The sequence below is a fragment of the Haemaphysalis longicornis genome, unplaced genomic scaffold, assembly GCF_048455015.1.
Source record: "Haemaphysalis longicornis isolate Haplotype H1 unplaced genomic scaffold, Haemaphysalis longicornis Haplotype H1 scaffold_6, whole genome shotgun sequence".
Lineage (NCBI taxonomy): Eukaryota > Metazoa > Arthropoda > Arachnida > Ixodida > Ixodidae > Haemaphysalis > Haemaphysalis longicornis.
Genome location: NW_027526407.1, coordinates 9,294,012 through 9,312,183, shown reverse-complemented (window position 1 = coordinate 9,312,183; position 18,172 = coordinate 9,294,012). Strand labels below are relative to the sequence as shown.

Below are 18,172 nucleotides of genomic sequence, written 5' to 3'. Positions count from 1 at the left end.
GTGGGAATGCGTGCTTTTATGAAACGTTTTTGACGGATATAATAATGAGGCGTGAGGAGTGACGCGGTGATAAGCAAACTCTACGAAAAAGGCCAGGTACTTGCGCAGAGCACGTTTTTGTTGCTGGTTGTAATGTAATCGATGTGCGGCGTTATAAGAAAGGTGGGTCATAGTTACTCCGCCGGTAATTGAACACGTGAGAACGCGCCTCGAAGAGTGCTCGGCATCGTGCAGGCTTGCGCTTGGTGCTCGCAAGAAATACCAAGAAAGCAGTTTAGGTGCGTTCCGGACTCAAGGGGAGAGCATTAGACCGCACGCACTACTTGTGCTTATTTCGCCAAGCCGGTTGCCGCTGGTTGTAGCGCGTGCTCACGCGTTTAACTTTGGGAGAAATGTGAAAGCCTGCGCACAAAATGTTCCGGGCCTGGCAGTCGTTCAAGAGGACGGCGACGATGTAGATGTATATTATGACGACTACAACTACCACAGTGAAAAGCTACGACTGACTATGGAAATAAGCAATTTCACGCATTATTGAATGCGCTCTGCTGTTTCCTCCAGTAATTACATAGAAAGAAGTCCTTAAGCTTCGCTGTGGTTCAAGCCCTGCGAGATTTAGTTCAGTCTTTGCCAATTTTTATGAGATATTCCTCAAGCACAAAATAGCTCTTGTAATCTACCACACGCGCCCGGTGCATTAAGTCAAATCCAGCATGATTCAACTTAGGTTCAAGTAGAACATCCGATGAGATTTTTCATTGCAACTTAAGCAGTAGTTTCGGCAGTACTTACAATGTCACAATGATTTGGCAACTACAATTGTTTCTTTAAGAAACGGGCAAACAGAAATTGGATACCATAGTTTAAAAGTAGTATGAGGAGAAAATACAAGCTTCAATCATCCATTTTATTCTGTCCAGAAGGCATTTGGGTATCTGATATCATTGCAACAAAAACGGCTTAGCCGTAGTTTTCTCAGTGGTGAATAAAGAAATAATACATAAGGAAATAATGCCAGCATCAATCATCCGCGAAGTCGCATGTCAATTCAGTGAACAAAGGATGCTTTACTTCTAGAACGCTAAGAATAGGGTCAAACAAAAAAAGAATATAAGAAAAACGTGAGGACCCACGGTGCCCTTTCCTGCGGTGCCCCTATGCCATTAGAAGACTATTATTGGTGATTGGCGGCTTCCCACAAAAGCTACCACCATTAACCATTGTTTTTCAGATGTATTGGATAACCATTTATGTTCTGCCGTATCGCTTCTATGCTTGCATTGAGTTTATAGCAACCTCAACAAAGACGTGTGCTGATGATACGGATGGCATAACCTTGCGTTTGCGAAAAGTATTACGGTTTACAATTAAAAGACCATCCTTATGGAGCGACTTAGTTACATTGAATTATGAAAAGATCGCTGTTGCAAATAAAACAAAGTTTTAAGCTAACTTCACTGCCCTTTGCAATTTTTGATGTCACAAAATAAATAAAGTGAACTTTGTTTTTATCTTGGAGAGCCTACTAGAAAATATTGCGTAATCTCCTTCAAGGATACGCTTACCACATTCTAGGTACATAAATTGTTGGCTTGTTTCTTTATCAAAGGTTATGTTTTCTGGTTCTGGGCGGGAAACGGAAGGGGCACAAAATCTTCTTGAGGGACGTTCAGGTGTGATTGCTGGAACGGCTGTTCAAGATTTCTTGTGTCGGTTAATATGATGTCCCGTTTAATGCAACCCTAAAAACCGGTAATTAAAAGAAGCATAATTGCGCTTAAAACTTCCTATGGTAACAGTTCTTTGTAACCTTTTATCAATTGCTTGAGAAACAATTTAGCGTGCTCTGTTTTGTGTGTGTGTGCTCTGGTATAGGTAACAATTGATTGATTGATTGATTGATTGATTGATTGATTGATTGATTGATTGATTGATTGATTGATTGTGGGGTTTAACGCGCCGACGCAACGCAGGCGATGAGGCGCGCCGCAGTGGAGGGCTCCGGATTAATTTTGACCACCTGGGGATCTTTATTGTGCGCCGAAATGTCGAACACACGGGCGTTTTTGCTTTTCGCCTGGTATAGGTAACAAGATGACCGACTACAAAGAACAAGGGACTAGGCAATGAGTTCAAATATTTTAAAACAGAATTACGAAAGAGGCACTGCTTCTCTGACAATACTTTCCTCCTCGAGACATAACGTTCAACGTGAAAAACAATTTTTTTAGGTACACTGCTTTGTTAACAACAGTACGCTTAAAACAAAGGGGGCAATTTTTAAACAAAGATAAATGAGTGAAATGACACGCTATGCAGTTGAACCTAAAGTGCTACCACCTAAAATACCCACGGGCAAGTTATATTTTACGTCTTCCGCTTTACAGGTATTGTTCATATCCGGAGGACTGAAAGTTGCAAGGCGTAAACGCTGGAAAAAAGTGTAAAGTCATAAACACAGCGTTCCGAAAATTGTGGTCGCTACGACCTGGTTTGTTGATTATAGAAAACCCAGTTGCAGTCGTGTACAAGGTAAATTTGTAAAAAAAATTTGTGATGCTACAAACAATCATGTTCGCTGTTTTTCCCTCTTTTTGTTTCCATGGGAATCTAAAAGTTACATTAAAAACCGTTTAAAATTCCGCGTGTCATGCGGTCGAAGGGTTTAACGGCAATGTTTTTATTATTAGGTAAATTAATTTTAGTCGTAAAAATTGCTGTGTCACACCAAAAAAATATCTATTCGGTTGCAGTTCGGGTTTGGGGGGAATAATTTTTTCACTGTTAAGATCACATCCCACATCGAATCGGTTCGCAAACCAGTTCGCAAGCCTGCACGGGTTCGCGAATCGGTCCACAAAAATTATTTATAACACAAGTGTGAGAACAGTTTACTTCATCCGTTCCCGAGAAACACATTAGGTTAATTCTAAGACGGCATTGTCCCAATATCCATGATGTCAATCTTAATCTATAGTAATTAGGCTAGATAATTTCGAAAATGAATTAAATTGTTGCCTTTCACTAGGCAGCTTTTTCCCAGCCCTTATTACGTCACATGGACATATTAATAAATTCGCAGCCAGAGACGAGAATCTCCGCTGAAATTAAGTGTAAGATGTAGTGGTGCCTCCAGGCTTGGTTTACCGTACGTTTTGATTTTTAACATGCACTTAACGAGCTGATATTTGCTCTCCACACTACATCAGCACTGAGGTCGGGTAGATTTAAACTTCAGGGCTTTAAATACGTAGTATGACTTTTGGTGAAAATAACATCCTACCGGATCCAAAATAGCTTACAGCGAGTTACCACAGGCTGTTGTTTCAAGAATTCGTATAATACGGTTTATTTTGCTTTAACGGTTGCTTTAGCGTCCAATACAGAGCGTGTAAGTAGACACAGTTTGTCGAAAAGCGCCAACCACGATCTTAAGCGATTTTGGTACAGAACTGCATTTCACGGCCGAAAAACAGGGTTCTCCCTGAATTGATGTACCACTGACAATATACAAAAACATTCACGAAATTAGGAAAGTTGGCTACAATGGGTAAACATTCTTGCAGCAGTACTCCTATGTTACGAGCCTCTCAGAGTCAGCATCACCTCTACACAGCCGTAAATTTGGGGGGGGGGGGTGTTTTACACACTCTACTGGACTATAATTTACCAGGCATGATCGGAGGTTTAATATCGCAGTGTTAAAGCAGCCTATATTCCCCTGTATTCGATGAAACTACGAAATGCCAAAAGTAGGTACTTTTAGAGCGACGGTTGCTGTTGCACGGTGACGTCATCGGGTGCCTCTCCCTCAATATTTTCGTTATTACATTACACGGGCTTATTCTTCTACGAGGCAGTGGGTGCTTCTGCTCAGAACGACAAGAAAAGGCAGAAACAGGTCAAGTGAGATAGTATTCACCACCGCGTAGAGAGGCATAGATGTCCACCACCTGAGCAATTCCTCAACGATATTCAGCAATCCCCTTTAAACAAAGACGATCTCCTTCCGTAGATTACCATTGATTTATCCAGAAAGTTACCTACCCTAAGGCTCATCATATCAAGTCAAAAGAGCCTATTTGGCTACTATTCTATCGTTGGCCCGAGAACCTTCTTTGTTGCTGTCTGCCAATACCTAATATAGAGCAAGGGGAGGGTGCAATCATGAGCACCGACCCGTCGATGGAAGTTTTGACAGTGAGAAGTTGTATCGAACGTGATGCTTTTGGCAAGTGCGGTTTCGTCATCACAACCAGAAATCAGTGACGCACTATTTCATCCTTATTTTATGACGCGAATAAATATTCATCCATTCATAAGCGGGCCAATATAGTCGATCGACCAAGTATAAAGGGATAAGAAAAATGGTGCCTCAAAATTTACGTTTTTTGTTGTGTGTTTAAAAGTAAAATATTAAGCAACATATTTATCAAAAATCTATTGTTTTAAATTTTCTTGTTCATTTTGGGTAGATGCTGAACGGCTAGACCTGTTCATGTAAGCGTAAATGCTATGTTTCATATCGCCTGCACGTAGCTGAGAATGCGATTATCTTCGGGTGACTAGGAGCAACATAGTATTTCAATATTCGTACGCATTTATTTCGTCAAGTTGCGACCACTATAGACAGGACGTTGGTTGTGTTGCGGTTGATGTAAGGGTAAAAGTCCATAGACGGTCGCGAAGCTGACGGTACATAACGATAAAAAAATCCGCCAAAAACTTTCACCCCGCTTCAGAAACAGCAAATGGCGGAATTGTTTCGTCATATACTGGTAAAAATTATTTATTTTTCCCGTTGACAACCCGTTGGGGCTCAGCTTGGTAAAAAAAACCTCTACGGGCTTGGGATCACTTTGAGCAAAAATATCTTTTCCCTACCTGTTTTCGGTTCGGTGCCATTTTGGTTTAAGAAACTTTGTATGGTTTCCAGGTTCTATTCGTTTATTTGTTTTGTATATAATTGCCTGTGATCACAATGTAGGCAAGCGTACCGGCTGTATTGTTCTATACGCAGAAACACTACCACAAAACTAGGAAAACGTAAAAACTGCATGATACACAGATCTAGTTAGAATACCGAGTACTAATTTCTGGAGTAGAATAAATTCTGTGCGTGTGTTAGCGACCAGGAAGCAGCTGTTATACATCGTACATGTCTTCCGTCTAACAAGGAATGCCAAAATACTATAACCGTTGGGGTAACTACGCTGGAGGGCGCATGTGTAAGACAAAGAAAAAAGCAACAAAAATTTCACTGCGGAGTTTATTTCATTAGGTCAACATCGCCTATGTTGCCCACAGCAAAATATTGAGACAGGTAAGGACATACAGTTTTGATAGATTGGCGTAGCAATATTGTTTTAGCAGAATAGATGAGTTTTCCAAACCAGCACAAGAACCCAACACAGGCTGTGAAGGTAAAATTCAATTACGTGCTTTTTACGAAATTCGGAAACTGAGTACCTCAGAGGTTAAAGTGTGCATTAGTCGCGAAGAGGTAAATGTTACGTTTTAGTCGTGAAATACTTAAGTATTCGAGAAGGAACCCTAGGTCTGATCTAAGCCAATACACTGAAGACAAGATACAATACATCTGCTAAAGCATTTTTACTTCAGTATCGGTGCATCAACCGGAAGGACATTTTGATATCTTGTTCTTGATATTAGTGCTCAGTGCGTTATGAAGCGAACTGCCATCAGACAAAAAAAATACTTACACCGAAAAAAACCAAGGTAACTAGAGAAACTAAATGCAGAAAATTTCTTCGCGACGTACACTGCACTGGGGGTAAACGGGCACCCCTAACTAAAACACACGATACTTCCGCATGGCTGCGTGACCGCCAAAAAATTTAAACGAAGCACTAGAAAAATGTTACTCCCCAGCCGCATCGCCAAGGCAGTGTTATGCAAGACAAACACACCATTTAACTCTGCTTGTTAAAATTCTAACGGCAATTTGTTGTAAAGAGCATGGACAACTGACAGTTACCGATCATGCTGAACCTATACTTCCAAGGAACGGTATCCTTGCTTCCGCATTGCTTCAGCCTTGCTTCAGTTTAACCATAGCTTCATAAACACACGAAAACGCAACAAAACTATTCTCTCACATGCGGCAAGAAGACACTGCAAATATTGCCGACTTTATCAACCACTGATTACGCCAGCTATCAAAAGAAACATTGTCCTAATATTAGAGCTAAACCTTTTCCTCTATACCGGTGGAAGAAACCACAGACGTTGCGTTTTCCTTTAAGGATACAAGAACGTCCTCCAACTTGTGAGGCTAAGATCCGCAGCTAGTAGGTAGTAGGCGTAAGTGGGAAGAAAAAAGGTCATCATCCAAGGGCAGCCCGAGTTATTTACATGAGCGTACGGACTGTTCTCTTGGAGGTGGGAACAAGAGTTGGCGTTGTGACTAAACTGCCGCTGTTCAACATAATACAAGAGAAGCCACAGACAGGCTCGGGAGAAGTGGAACTACTCTCCATCATCCCAGAGATGCTGCTATTTCTAGAAGCCGGTCGCGCAGGCGGTGATGACAACACCGGCGCTGTGCTCGTCGAGGAGAAGAAAGCAACGCCTAGAAGCAGCGTCTTCCAGGACGACTCCCAGGAGTGCCATTAACAACGATAACATGTCACCAAGCACCGACCATTTTTTAAGCGGTGCGAGATCACCAGTTATATTTAGCTGCACTTCCGAATGCATATGAAGAAGTTTTGTAATCATTGCCCGATGTAGATGATGATCACTAGAAGAAGGTTAGCTTGGATGCATTATTTATGGTGAAACAGATTTCTACGATTCTTAAAAAAGTAGACAGGCAGAACAGATGGTGAGGCTGTCTTTTTTGTGTAACATATAATTTTTTGAGTGATATACAAGGTGTGATGGCGGGTACTGTTCTGGCTGGCTTTTGAGCTCAATAACACAAACAAGCATTTGGCGTTTAGGCCGACATTACGGATGAGAATGGAGGTGGATTTTGTCTGAAATTTTTATCGGATTTGGTCCTCTCATTTTCCCGCTATTTGCGATGTGAATATTTTTGAACTAATTTATATTTTCACGCCACCTGAGATATTATACTGGAGCAAGTGATGCGACCAAGAGTGACTGTTTCGTTCGATATTATGTATCTCTTAATTATCAGTTCCCTAAATATGTAGAGTGTGTATTTTTCTCAAGATATGTACTTAGGGCATATTTTACTTCTCAAAATTGTGGCAATTTATGTGACGTTTAAGCAGTGACTATAGGCCGTGCGAAAAATTATCATTTACCACTGTGGCACTAAGGTGCAGTCGAATAAGGATTAAGTAAGCAAAATTTGTCAGGACCTTCTTTCAATTTTGGATCTGACACGCTCCTCGAATTTACGGTATTGCAGCTAATAGCGTAAATTAAAATACATATACCTGATGAAAAATTCTTTCTCCAAAAGAGAGCACAAAAACCAGTAATTTTGCACGACATGCCAAATTCACTAACTATAATTTGTAAACTCTGGAAATGCATTTTTGGGGCAAATTGCAGTGTTCTTTACTTAGGCATGTGATAGAGCCGGTGATATTTACCCACTGATACTCCGAGGGAATCTCACTCATTACCGCTGCAACTAGTCCAAGATGTAGCTTTTGTAGCTGCAACGTTAAATACCAATTCCGCAATCTTTTTCATCCCATTGAGGTAGTACATGTATATTTATTATCCTTATATATAGGATCAAAATGTATGCCTAATATCATATGGAATATATTTTAAAGCCGCAGGTTTCTAGTTACCTTTTTTTTACATCCCGTCCACTGTTGCATTGCAGCAAGTATATTGGTGATGGGTACAAAAATTATCAATCAACCATACAATGCAACTTCGTTTTAGCTGGTCATACCAGTAGGTTGTTTCCCACCGCTCGGAGAGGGATTCAATTCTAAGGAAATAATTCAAGTAACATTCCTTCCCGAAACACCTACAGATCAATAAATATTCTAATTGGCAGATGACTCCAATATAAGACTCGGTATGCAAAGATAAATGCAGATTTACTATTCCAGGTAGCCTTTTTTCTTTATTGTTAGTTAACAAAGCAGATTTAACTCAGGTATTGTGGTGGCAAGCAATAACCGATGCAGTAGCGCTAGTAAGTACCAGGCAGCAGTAACCAGTCCTGGCAGCGGCAGTTATACTTGTGATCCTGGAAGAACCGAACAGCAAAAGAGCGCAAGTGTCGAAATTATTGTTTGATAACCAAACTGGAATGTAGAAATTATTCAGCGCTCTTCTATTACCGCAGCTCTCATAGCCTAAAGGTTTCTTTGGTGTGAACACCGTAAAATGTAAATTTGAACTCTCCCAAACAAGCGCAAAATCCGCAACCACATTCGGGCATAAGTCGGTACAATCTGTGTTCATCCAGTAGCTTATTAACAAGACAATAGGTAAACGTTCAACAAGGCAACTGCACGTTACTTTGTAGAAAAAGGCGACACCTCAGCCCGGAAATATATTAGGTAGGTAGCAGACTAAGAATTTGGTGGAAGCAAATAGGCTCTATCTGTAAGTGCAAAAATGCTCACTCTTATTTCGCTTCTTACAACATCTGCCAGATGTTATTTGTAGGTTGCTTAAAGAGGGCAATTACGGCTAAGCTAGTAGTCATTTCACGGCAGCTGGCCAAAATACTTTCAAAGGGTGAACGTTCGTGTCACGCGCCACGAGATGAAAGCCAAGAGAATCCGACCCCCACGGAGACAAAAACCCTGCAATTTCTGCGCGTCCCAGTAGCAGAATTACTTGCACCAAATATAAGGGGAGGTTGACTTTTACAAAGCAACAAACATCGCTTTGGGAATGTTCAAAACTTCAGCAGAATAAATTGTTACGTAGCGGCATAAGTGATGAGGCGATCTACGGTTCATGGTGAAATGGGCTATTTTCAAAGTAATGCGATCGACGCGTTTACAGTAAGTACAGATGCGTCCTTAGTAATTGGACCAAGAATTAGTGAATATCCACAAGTATTTGTCTTACTAGCTTTATGAGGGTCATTACCACTTTACAGGAAGCTTTCTCTATAAGGAAATACTCCTTTAAACGCACGCCAGTGCAACCAGGCAGCTTCCCAAAGAAGAAATTCTTGCAAATTTACAAGACCGTGTTTCAATTACGCTTCATTGCACCTGTACACAGCGGCCATCTCACAGCACGCGCCGACTCCACGCCAGCCACTCCTTCGTCATCGTCATCCCTGTCGTCATTGTCGATTATGTGCCACGACCCCATTGCGTATTGCCGGCCATGTTCCGTAATAATATTTCACGGTATTAGTAGTTCCAAAGCTTAGAAAGGGCTGGTACCACACTTCGCAAAAGCCAGTAATCGAAAATCGTGCATGTTGTCTGATGTACAATTTACCGCCAACCTAATGGTGACGCCACGGGAACCGGCGACGAAGTTCCACGTTGAAACGCCAAAAGGGTTGGGAACGCGCGCTCTCGATATTACAACTGCTTCACCATGCACGGCTTAGTGTCGCTGTTCATTGGGCAAATGAACGCTTAAGATTGGTCCTCCCAATGTGTTTCACATGTTTTCTACTCTTTATTTGCCCTTCTAAGTAAATTTGAAAAAAAATTCTTGTGAATGGCCACGGCTAAAAGTTTGCCTCTGAGGTATTGACGATGCTTTGCAGTTTTTATAGCCGTAATGCAATCACGTCGTTCAACTTTTTTATTTGCATTCACAAAATTTGTTTATATCCCTTTCAGACCGTTAGAATAGTGAACATCAAATTTGATTATTTCATGAGTAGGCCACCAAAAAACATTAAATTGATACAGCGCCCTCCGGAAGCAATAAGGGCTTCAGAGATTACAGGTATTTAGAAAAAAATCCAGAACGCTTCACTTTAACATTCAGGGGTGGAGCGCAATAGCCTGTCAAGATTCCCTCGCATCCCATAAAAAGCTTTTTTCACTGTTGCCTACATTACAGTATTGCTTGAGCTTATGGAGGAACGAACGAATTACAATTCCGGGTGCTTCTCTCGGCAGCGAACGGAATTGCTACGGCAATGTTCGCTCCCGCTTATTTGTTTCTAAATCGTCAATGCTTCCCACGACACCGCCTTTTTTGTGATTCCGGGGGTTTAAAATATTCGTTAAAAATTGCGTCGAACATATCGACACGATTGAATTAAAGAAAGGGAAGCGTGCAATGCACGACTTTGCGCACCGGAAGAATGAGTTACCTGAGGTGTGATCTCGGTGTTAGGCTTAGATGTCTCGAAAAGCCTACTCTTGCTTCGCTCTCCATCAGCTGCTTCCAATAAGTCTTCCAGTCCTTCGATATACTCGATGGCATTCCGCAGAATTTCAACCTGCGCAAAAGGAGTAAATATAAAATATATTGATACCGAGGGCTCCATTTCTTCCTTGCTCAAAGGTATTTTTTTGTTTACACTGTGAATAAACTTCAGTAATAGAATATATATTATTCATACAAATTTTCCATATATCAGAAAGATTTTTCTGGCGGTCATCAAGAGTTGTCACACTTTGGGAAACCGGCTTCACTGCACAGCAGAACATGCGCAAAGCTGAAACAAAATCCGTCTCTTTGCAACAACGTAATATTTTGCGAATATTAATATCTTCATACGGAACATCAAAATTATCCGAACGATTTTTGAAGATTTATTGAGCCTCTTTATTGAACAAAATTAAAATAGCGCTAATGCTGAGAACTTCGTTTTACGCGAACGCGAAAGCCTAAATGAATTTTTTATCAGTGCTGAGCTTTCTGTCGAACGTTGCAGCCGCGCCACTCACGACTTAACCAGCGCCTAGTACACCACTCCCGCTCCGCTCCTTCACCACCACCATGGAAGGCGTTTTTTTCTAAATAAAGCGGGTCCACCTTACTGTTATGTCAAGAACATGCGGAAGTTTGTTACAGCACAAAAATGTAACGTTGTCAAAGCTGATATATGATATATTTCATGTCAGCTAGGAGACGTTAATCGTCATAAGTAACAAAAATTTATGCTGTCAATTTGAGCAACATTGGAGTGATAAGCTTGTATTTGCTCATATTGACTTGAAACTCTGAAGTTGATGCGGAATTCCTATAAAATCTTTGTTGAAGTCGACTTTCGAGGATTGTGCAATAAGGTTTTAGCGGAAAAGGCATAAACTTATGCAGAATGGCTCCAAGAACAGTAGAACTGTATATGGAGGGCAGGTGAGTCATCTTTGCACCATTAGATACTCTTTTTGAATTCTTGCCTAGAATAATGTTCTTGGACACGCCTGAACTCACGTACGAAGTGCGCAGACTTTTAATTGCCTTGCCATGAACTCCTAAAGCGTTTCACAAGAAGGCTGTTCGTATCTTTTTCGCCTTAATAAAGTGGTTCGTACTCACAGTGGAGTGTGTGGGGTGGGAGGGGGTGATTTTTCAGGCCTTGTAAGGGGAAGCTATATAGTTATGTACTAAAACTATAAATATAGCAGTAAAATATAACCAAAGCTACTCCTAGGGACCGGAGAGTCAGATGAAATTATTGTTTCATCATTTCAATGAAATCTCTTTTTCATTTCGTTCACTTCTTCCGTTCACTTCGTCGTTGACGTCTGGGGACAAATCTTTCGCCGATCTCCTAATTGCCGTCGACCTTGAGTAAATCGGCTTTGACTTTGTATTGAGATGCCGCATTCACTGCGTATTTATGCTAACAAGCCCAACTTTAGTTTTAACATTTACCCACCTTCGTGTTGCTAGTGAATGACAAGATGGCTAAAATTAACGACTAAAAATGTGTGCATCAACATTCTTTTCAGGAGCCTGAATCCTCACCCGAAACTCTTAACGTGTTAGCCTTGGAGAGGCTAGGGCAAAACGCACATCAGTTTGCTCAATTGCTCTTTTCATAAGCATCTTACCCGCTTTCATTTGTATTTAAATGACAGAAAGGTGAAGTTTTCCCTTTGTGAAACGTTCCGTATATGTTCAGTTGTAGAAGTACGTAATTTATGCAGAGTATGATACTCCGAAGCATTACAAAAGCAGACCTTTTTTTGCAAAAACAACGAATCAAACAATTTCTCGCAAAATCAAAGGTTGTCACCGTTTTCGCGTTTCATGATCGCGTGGCGGGCCTCCACCTGGAGGAGCAGCTTCAGCTGTTTTTACGGGCGCAGCTGGCTGCACGGGCCGAGTATGTTCTGTGCCCAGTGAAGCAGTTCACCAAATTTAGTCTTGCTCAAATTAAACAATTGTTCCTCTTCTCCTGCACCCAATAAACGCGAAGTCATGCTCCATATGTTTCCTCATACTTCGTGCATACGCATGGTACAGAAGGAATATGAAATTACGTTTTACGGAGTCAAAAAAAAACTCTCAAATGTTTCTAACATTATGTTCTATTCTACAATGATGCGTACTACAGAAAAATGATTTTTGCATTAAGGACTGGTTGCAGACTAAGCAGGAAATCCTGTATTTGCAAAATTATTCATATTCATCATCACGGTACTCCACCATGATTATTACCTTCTGCCGTCGCCTGGAAAGAGGCCTAGCGACGCGGACGAAATAAATGTGGCTTCCGTTGCAAAAAGATGTCTGGTGCCGTCTAATTGGTGCCGTCTAACTGCTGGTGACCCGCGTGCATGGCGCGATTGCCATTGCACTTCATCGCCCAGAAATCGGCTGCAGCGCCTTCCAGTGACTCTTGTAGCTATTCTGTGCGGCCTAAAAACCGGCATTGTTCTTGTCTGTCGAGTTGGATTACTGTTTGATTCTGCGGCTCATTAGTTTTTTCTTCGATATACCAGGGCAGTCATTACCTGCAAGTGATTATGTGTAGACATTACGCGTGCCCAGCCGGCAGCTGCAGCCTAACAATACGCATTCAGGTGACGTTTACCTCACGTAGGACTTTTCCAATGCGAGCCACGTTTCGCTTCTCAGTGACACTGTAAGCACGCATCTCCAACTTCGCTTCGAAGGCCCATTCCCTGTACGGTAGCGTCACTCATCGGCCTACCGCGGGCACATCAGCGGCTACCGTGACACGATCGCTTTTGAGATGCTCCAGCCTGCTTAAACGACAAATAGGGCTCTCGACGCTCCTCAAGTAACAGAGGCTCTAAGCGCGCCAAAAATCTCGGATGCGCGCTCTATTGCTTCGCACGTTCATTCGCGAGTGCTGTGCGAAAGATCGTTCTCTCATTACTGACTGTATTGGACACTCTCCGGCGTCGCACGTGGGGTGCAACCTGTACGTAATGATTCGGCTGCGTTTTCTCTCTTATTGCTCGAACGCGCTCCGCTCTCGGAGAGAGCAAGTTTTGGACATATTAATCGCCACTGCACGCCACCATCATCATCACCTACCCTGTGAATACCAAAAAAAGGCTATGCACGCGCAGAGAATAAATAAGGGTTCCACTGGGCCAAGACGTTCTGTGCCATTTCTGTCTTGCCTGGCATGCGCTTTGCAATATAAATATAAAATAGTTTTGGAGGATGTGGATTTTGAAATATACCACGAAGGCCTGTTGGCTACATATTAAGCGAGTCGTGTGATGCGCTACGTTCGGACAGTGAGACAAACAAGCAGGAAATTCTGTACAATGTCACCATACAATGCTTACGGAATAAACAATTCGAATGGATGCTTTATTCCCTGTTATACATTTTATAACGGGGCTGTGAACATGCGACGAATATGCGCCGCGCACTTGACAGAAACAGCAAGCGCAAAAATAAGAATAAGCTCCGGTGCACACGTGACACAGATACATGATACAGATGCTAAAAGTAGATAGGTGGTCCCTGAATACACAGCACGTGTTAATAATCATTGTGTTTATGGAGCCGGATGACTTGACACGATGCGGACGGCACTTCTGACTCTGTGATTAGTCGCGCATAAAAGGCCTTCAGCCAGGAGCCGAGAGAGGAAACACACTGAACCAGGCCACGGACGAAACCTATCACATAGTATATTGCTGCATGTGTGATTGCGTGTGAAGGTTATATTGCAAATTTGGTGCGTGTATTTGGCTAGTTTATTGTATGCTTTGAGTGCGCCGTTAAGCAGCCATTACTAATTCGGCATTTTTGACGCGTGCAGTGAATTTTCTCGGGGACGGGTGTCGGAACAAAATGTATTTTGTTCCGAGTTATATTTCGTTCCGTAAATGAAAGTCCTGTTCCGCATCAGCTCCGGAAAAAATTAATGGTTTTTAACGGTTCAAGCCGGTTCGTATTTGCACGCCAGAAAAATTGAACTTGAACGTGTGAACTTAAAATTGAAAATTGTGAAATGTGAAAATTGAAAAATTGAACGTGTGAACTTATGTTGACAAAGCTTCAGAATTATGAAATTATGTTAGAAGGATTAAGGGAGGCATATATTTTTCTGAAAAAATGTTGGTTAAATAGATGGAATGCCCACAAAATATCCGAGGGCCCTTTATCTCTCCCTGTTGTACAACTTTTATTGGCGCAGTTGCGAATGACGCTCTAGGGTCCACACTGCTTCACAGAAACTACATGCCGGCAGTCCACAACCTGGCACACCGGTTTGATTGTATTGCCAAACATTGCATTTTTATTCGGCAGTCTTGAGCCACGCTTCAGAATTTCCGGGTTTATTCTCGTATAACACGCTCACTACAAGCATTCCGTACGGCTAATATGGGTATTTAAATGACAGAATGTAGAAACATAAATACAAATAGGTCAGTTAATCAAGAAGTGTAAATTAATTAATAAATTAATTGGTTAATAATTAATTAAATAATTATTACATAAATGAATAAATAAATAAATAAATAAGGTCCTGACTTCTGAATCGCACTCAGTTGCGAGCGGCGATCACTCGATGAGTTCACCATTGCGCGTATCAAAGCAGAAGTAAAGAGTACGGAAGCAAGTAACAAGCCTGCTGAAAGACAAAGGGCGCCGACTACACGACAATAAATTTATGACAGCGCATCGATGGCAATATCCCACCTCCTTGCAAAGGAAGTTGAAATGAATCCTGAAATACCAAAATTTTCACACAAACCAAAACCTGAAACTAATTTATTCTGTTTCGCTTCAAAGCGCAATAAAAAACAACGTTACGTTTTCGGTTTCCTTCCGGCCAAAAATATCATTTTTTTGTTTTTCGGTTCGGGTATTCAATTCCTTCCGAAACCCATATTGTGAGCAATCTTGACAAAATATATAACGCTTTGAGAGTAAAACGCTGTAACACAGCCAAAGACTTGTGGGTTTATGAAATGAATGACGGGGGCCTTTGTCATAGGATGGTGAATAATATTGACGCCGGCTTTAAGTCTTTTAAAGAAAAACTTAACAGCAGACTGATACTTGAATTCGGTACTTGTTTTCCGGGGAACTGTCAGTAGCCAGCCAACTACAATATGTATTGACTGCTTGGGGAAAACTATCAAAGAACACATTACCTAGATCTAAGGCCCTTATAACACGCCTAATCATATTGTGCTGCAAGAAGGTGTGACCACAAAAAAAGTAACCAATAAATACAGCGAACTTTCCGGTTCCGCTCAGCCCAACGTCACCAAGGATGACAAAAAAGATGTATCAACAACAAAATAATCACGGACCACTGCATCCTATGGCATGAGGCGTTCTGCTACTGAGCAAAATAGCGGTTTTCGTCCAAGGTGACGCAGCGGTTTTGGTGAAGAACGTAAAAAACGAAAACGCCAGCTCGTCGAGATATTTTTCATATTGAATAATGGTTATGCAAACAAAACCTATCTGTGCCACCGACACTGCGGCGTGGCTCATAGCCCAAGGATTCTTTCTTTGGGCGAAACACCCACAATTTGAGGTTCAAACAATAATCAACGTGCTCCCGGCCACAGCACCGTTATGCGATCTCCAGGAAAGACAAACAATACCGCTGCACAAACGCGTGTACTAGCGGCAGATCTGGCGGTCGCCGCCAAACGCTCCAGCTCTTTGGTGAGATCGTTGAGTCAGCGCATCAAAGTGGTTGATGGGTTGTTGCTTACGCTGCTGCGGCGAGTTAAACGGGGTGACTACCCTCTCACCTGTCGCTACATAGGACGTCATTTTAGACTACAAATGTAGCTTTTTAACCGCGGAGCTCTTTACGACGAGCAATGTCTGTCCGTCGCACCAGAAAACACCGACGTGTAACGAAAAGTGTCGAGGAGGCAAGGAGCCTACAAGAAGGTGTTTGGGGTTCGCACATCAAGAATGAATGAACAAAGCAACTTCGTCAAGATAACGATGGCGACTCCGCCGAAATAGTGTCGGGTCCTTCCTATGCGGGGCAGGAGCCCCACATTCGCCTAATTGGGGACTCCAAAGAAAAAAAGATAGTTAGGAAAGTCCCTAGAATCGAACCCCGGACCTTTACACTGGGAAACCCACAACCTAATAACTGGAAAACCCAAAGGCCCGAGGGTACCAATTAGGCAACGGCGGGGAACAACACGTGCCGCAGATTGGAAAGCAAAAAGAACGCTTCAAATGGTTGGAATCCAACTTGGAAACCTCGCCTCATGAAAGAAGCGTCTATCCGATTGACCTATCGTCGCATACTGTGCGTACAGCATTGGCATTGTATTCGTAGCGCGGACGTTGGCTTTGGACTTCACCGCGGGTGGTAGCGCGTGCGAACACGGTACACTTTGGGAGAAATGGGAAAGCCTGATGCGGGGCTGCCAGTCATGGACAAGTTTTAGCGGCAAGTCAGAAAATAAATGTCAGCTGGAGCAGCCAGGTCTCCGAAGAAGACAGAGGGGTCGGCAGCTCTGGTGTCTCTTCAGCCTTGCACCAGTAATGCTAGCTGCAGCAATTTTGTTTCTCGAATTTCGAGAAATTCGTCTTCGTCCTAGCCAAATCTGGCTGGATTGAGCAGGAAATCTCCTACGCATGCGTGGGATTTTATGAACATTTTGCCACAGTGCTCAGGTAGTTTAATAAAAATTTTCACGCGCGTATGCAGGTCCAACTCCGCCTGTATTAACATTGCCTAACGCGTGAGCGAAAACGGCCAAACGGCCACTCTCCTGCTTCTCTCTCTTACCCTTCCCCGCTCCGTAGCCTTCCTACGCGCTTTCATGTCCGCAAGACAGCGCCGCTTCTCGGAAACAATGCAAGATAGTTGACAGTTTGTCTAGCATTCTCCAGGCGGCGTTCCTACGCCTTGTTTCCAACATGACTGTCTGTCTTGGTCTGTCGCTGATAAAACCGCCTTTGCCACGGCGGTCGCAAAACCACTTGTGCTGCCGCAAGCTGATGCCGACTTTGCGCGCTTAACTACTTGGATCACGTGCCGCGAAATTTTCTTAGTGGGGCATTCCCCGTACTCCCTCTACATTTCGGCCTTATTTGGTCCGCGGTGTTCGCACTACGCCCCGGTACGCAGTTTTAGAATTGAGCACTGTACTGTAAAATGGACAGGACAGCGTAGCTGGAACCTTGGATGGCCATCCTTTTGTTTTCTATATTCTCCAAAAATTTACAAGCAAGTGACATTTTTTGGAAAGTAATGCCAGAAGTGAGCGCTAGAACAAAACTTGTGCACGCAATTTTTTCTTCACGAAGTCCTCCCGAGAGAAAATATATCAGTAAAATGAAGCCTGTACCATGCGAAAATTTAGTTTTTTTGTGTGCTGTTTGTCTGAAAGGCAATAATTATGTTCTTACAATATTTCATTTCCGCCTCCATCAGTCATCTTTCGGAAAATGCAGCAAGTATGAAGGGAGCGACACGTTGAACAAGAGCCCCAGTGGGCTCCCGAACTAGCACCCCGTGGCGGCTAAGATGTATGTGAAACGGCTTTTGATACCCTACGGGGAAGCTGACAGACACACGCAGTAGAAGTAGACGTGGGTGCAAGCGTTCACAACTCACGAGCAGTGAAGTAAAGCTTGACGTCCGCCGGCGCGCGCTACATAGCGGATAAGTGCCTGAACTAAGCGTCTCTACCCACAGCCTCCTGCTATATAGGAGGCTATTCCCTATCGCTCCCATTGAAAAGCCGGCGACACGTTAGGCAATGTTTATACAGGCGGCGTTGGCTGGTCGCACATTAGCCACACTTTTTTTGGGTGCTGTATTATTGCGAAAAAACAACTATAT

At 42.6% G+C, this 18,172-nt stretch overlaps 1 protein-coding gene across 1 annotated transcript in view; it reads right to left on the bottom strand.

The window, feature by feature from the left end:
• LOC144142224 (myogenic-determination protein-like) overlaps nucleotides 1-18,172 on the bottom strand; it is a 74,497-nt gene that overhangs the window by 46,861 nt on the left and 9,464 nt on the right. The window contains exon 3 of the mRNA XM_077673582.1: nucleotides 10,262-10,390. Coding sequence (XP_077529708.1) covers nucleotides 10,262-10,390 — 129 coding nt within the window. The remainder of the gene's footprint in view (nucleotides 1-10,261; nucleotides 10,391-18,172) is intronic.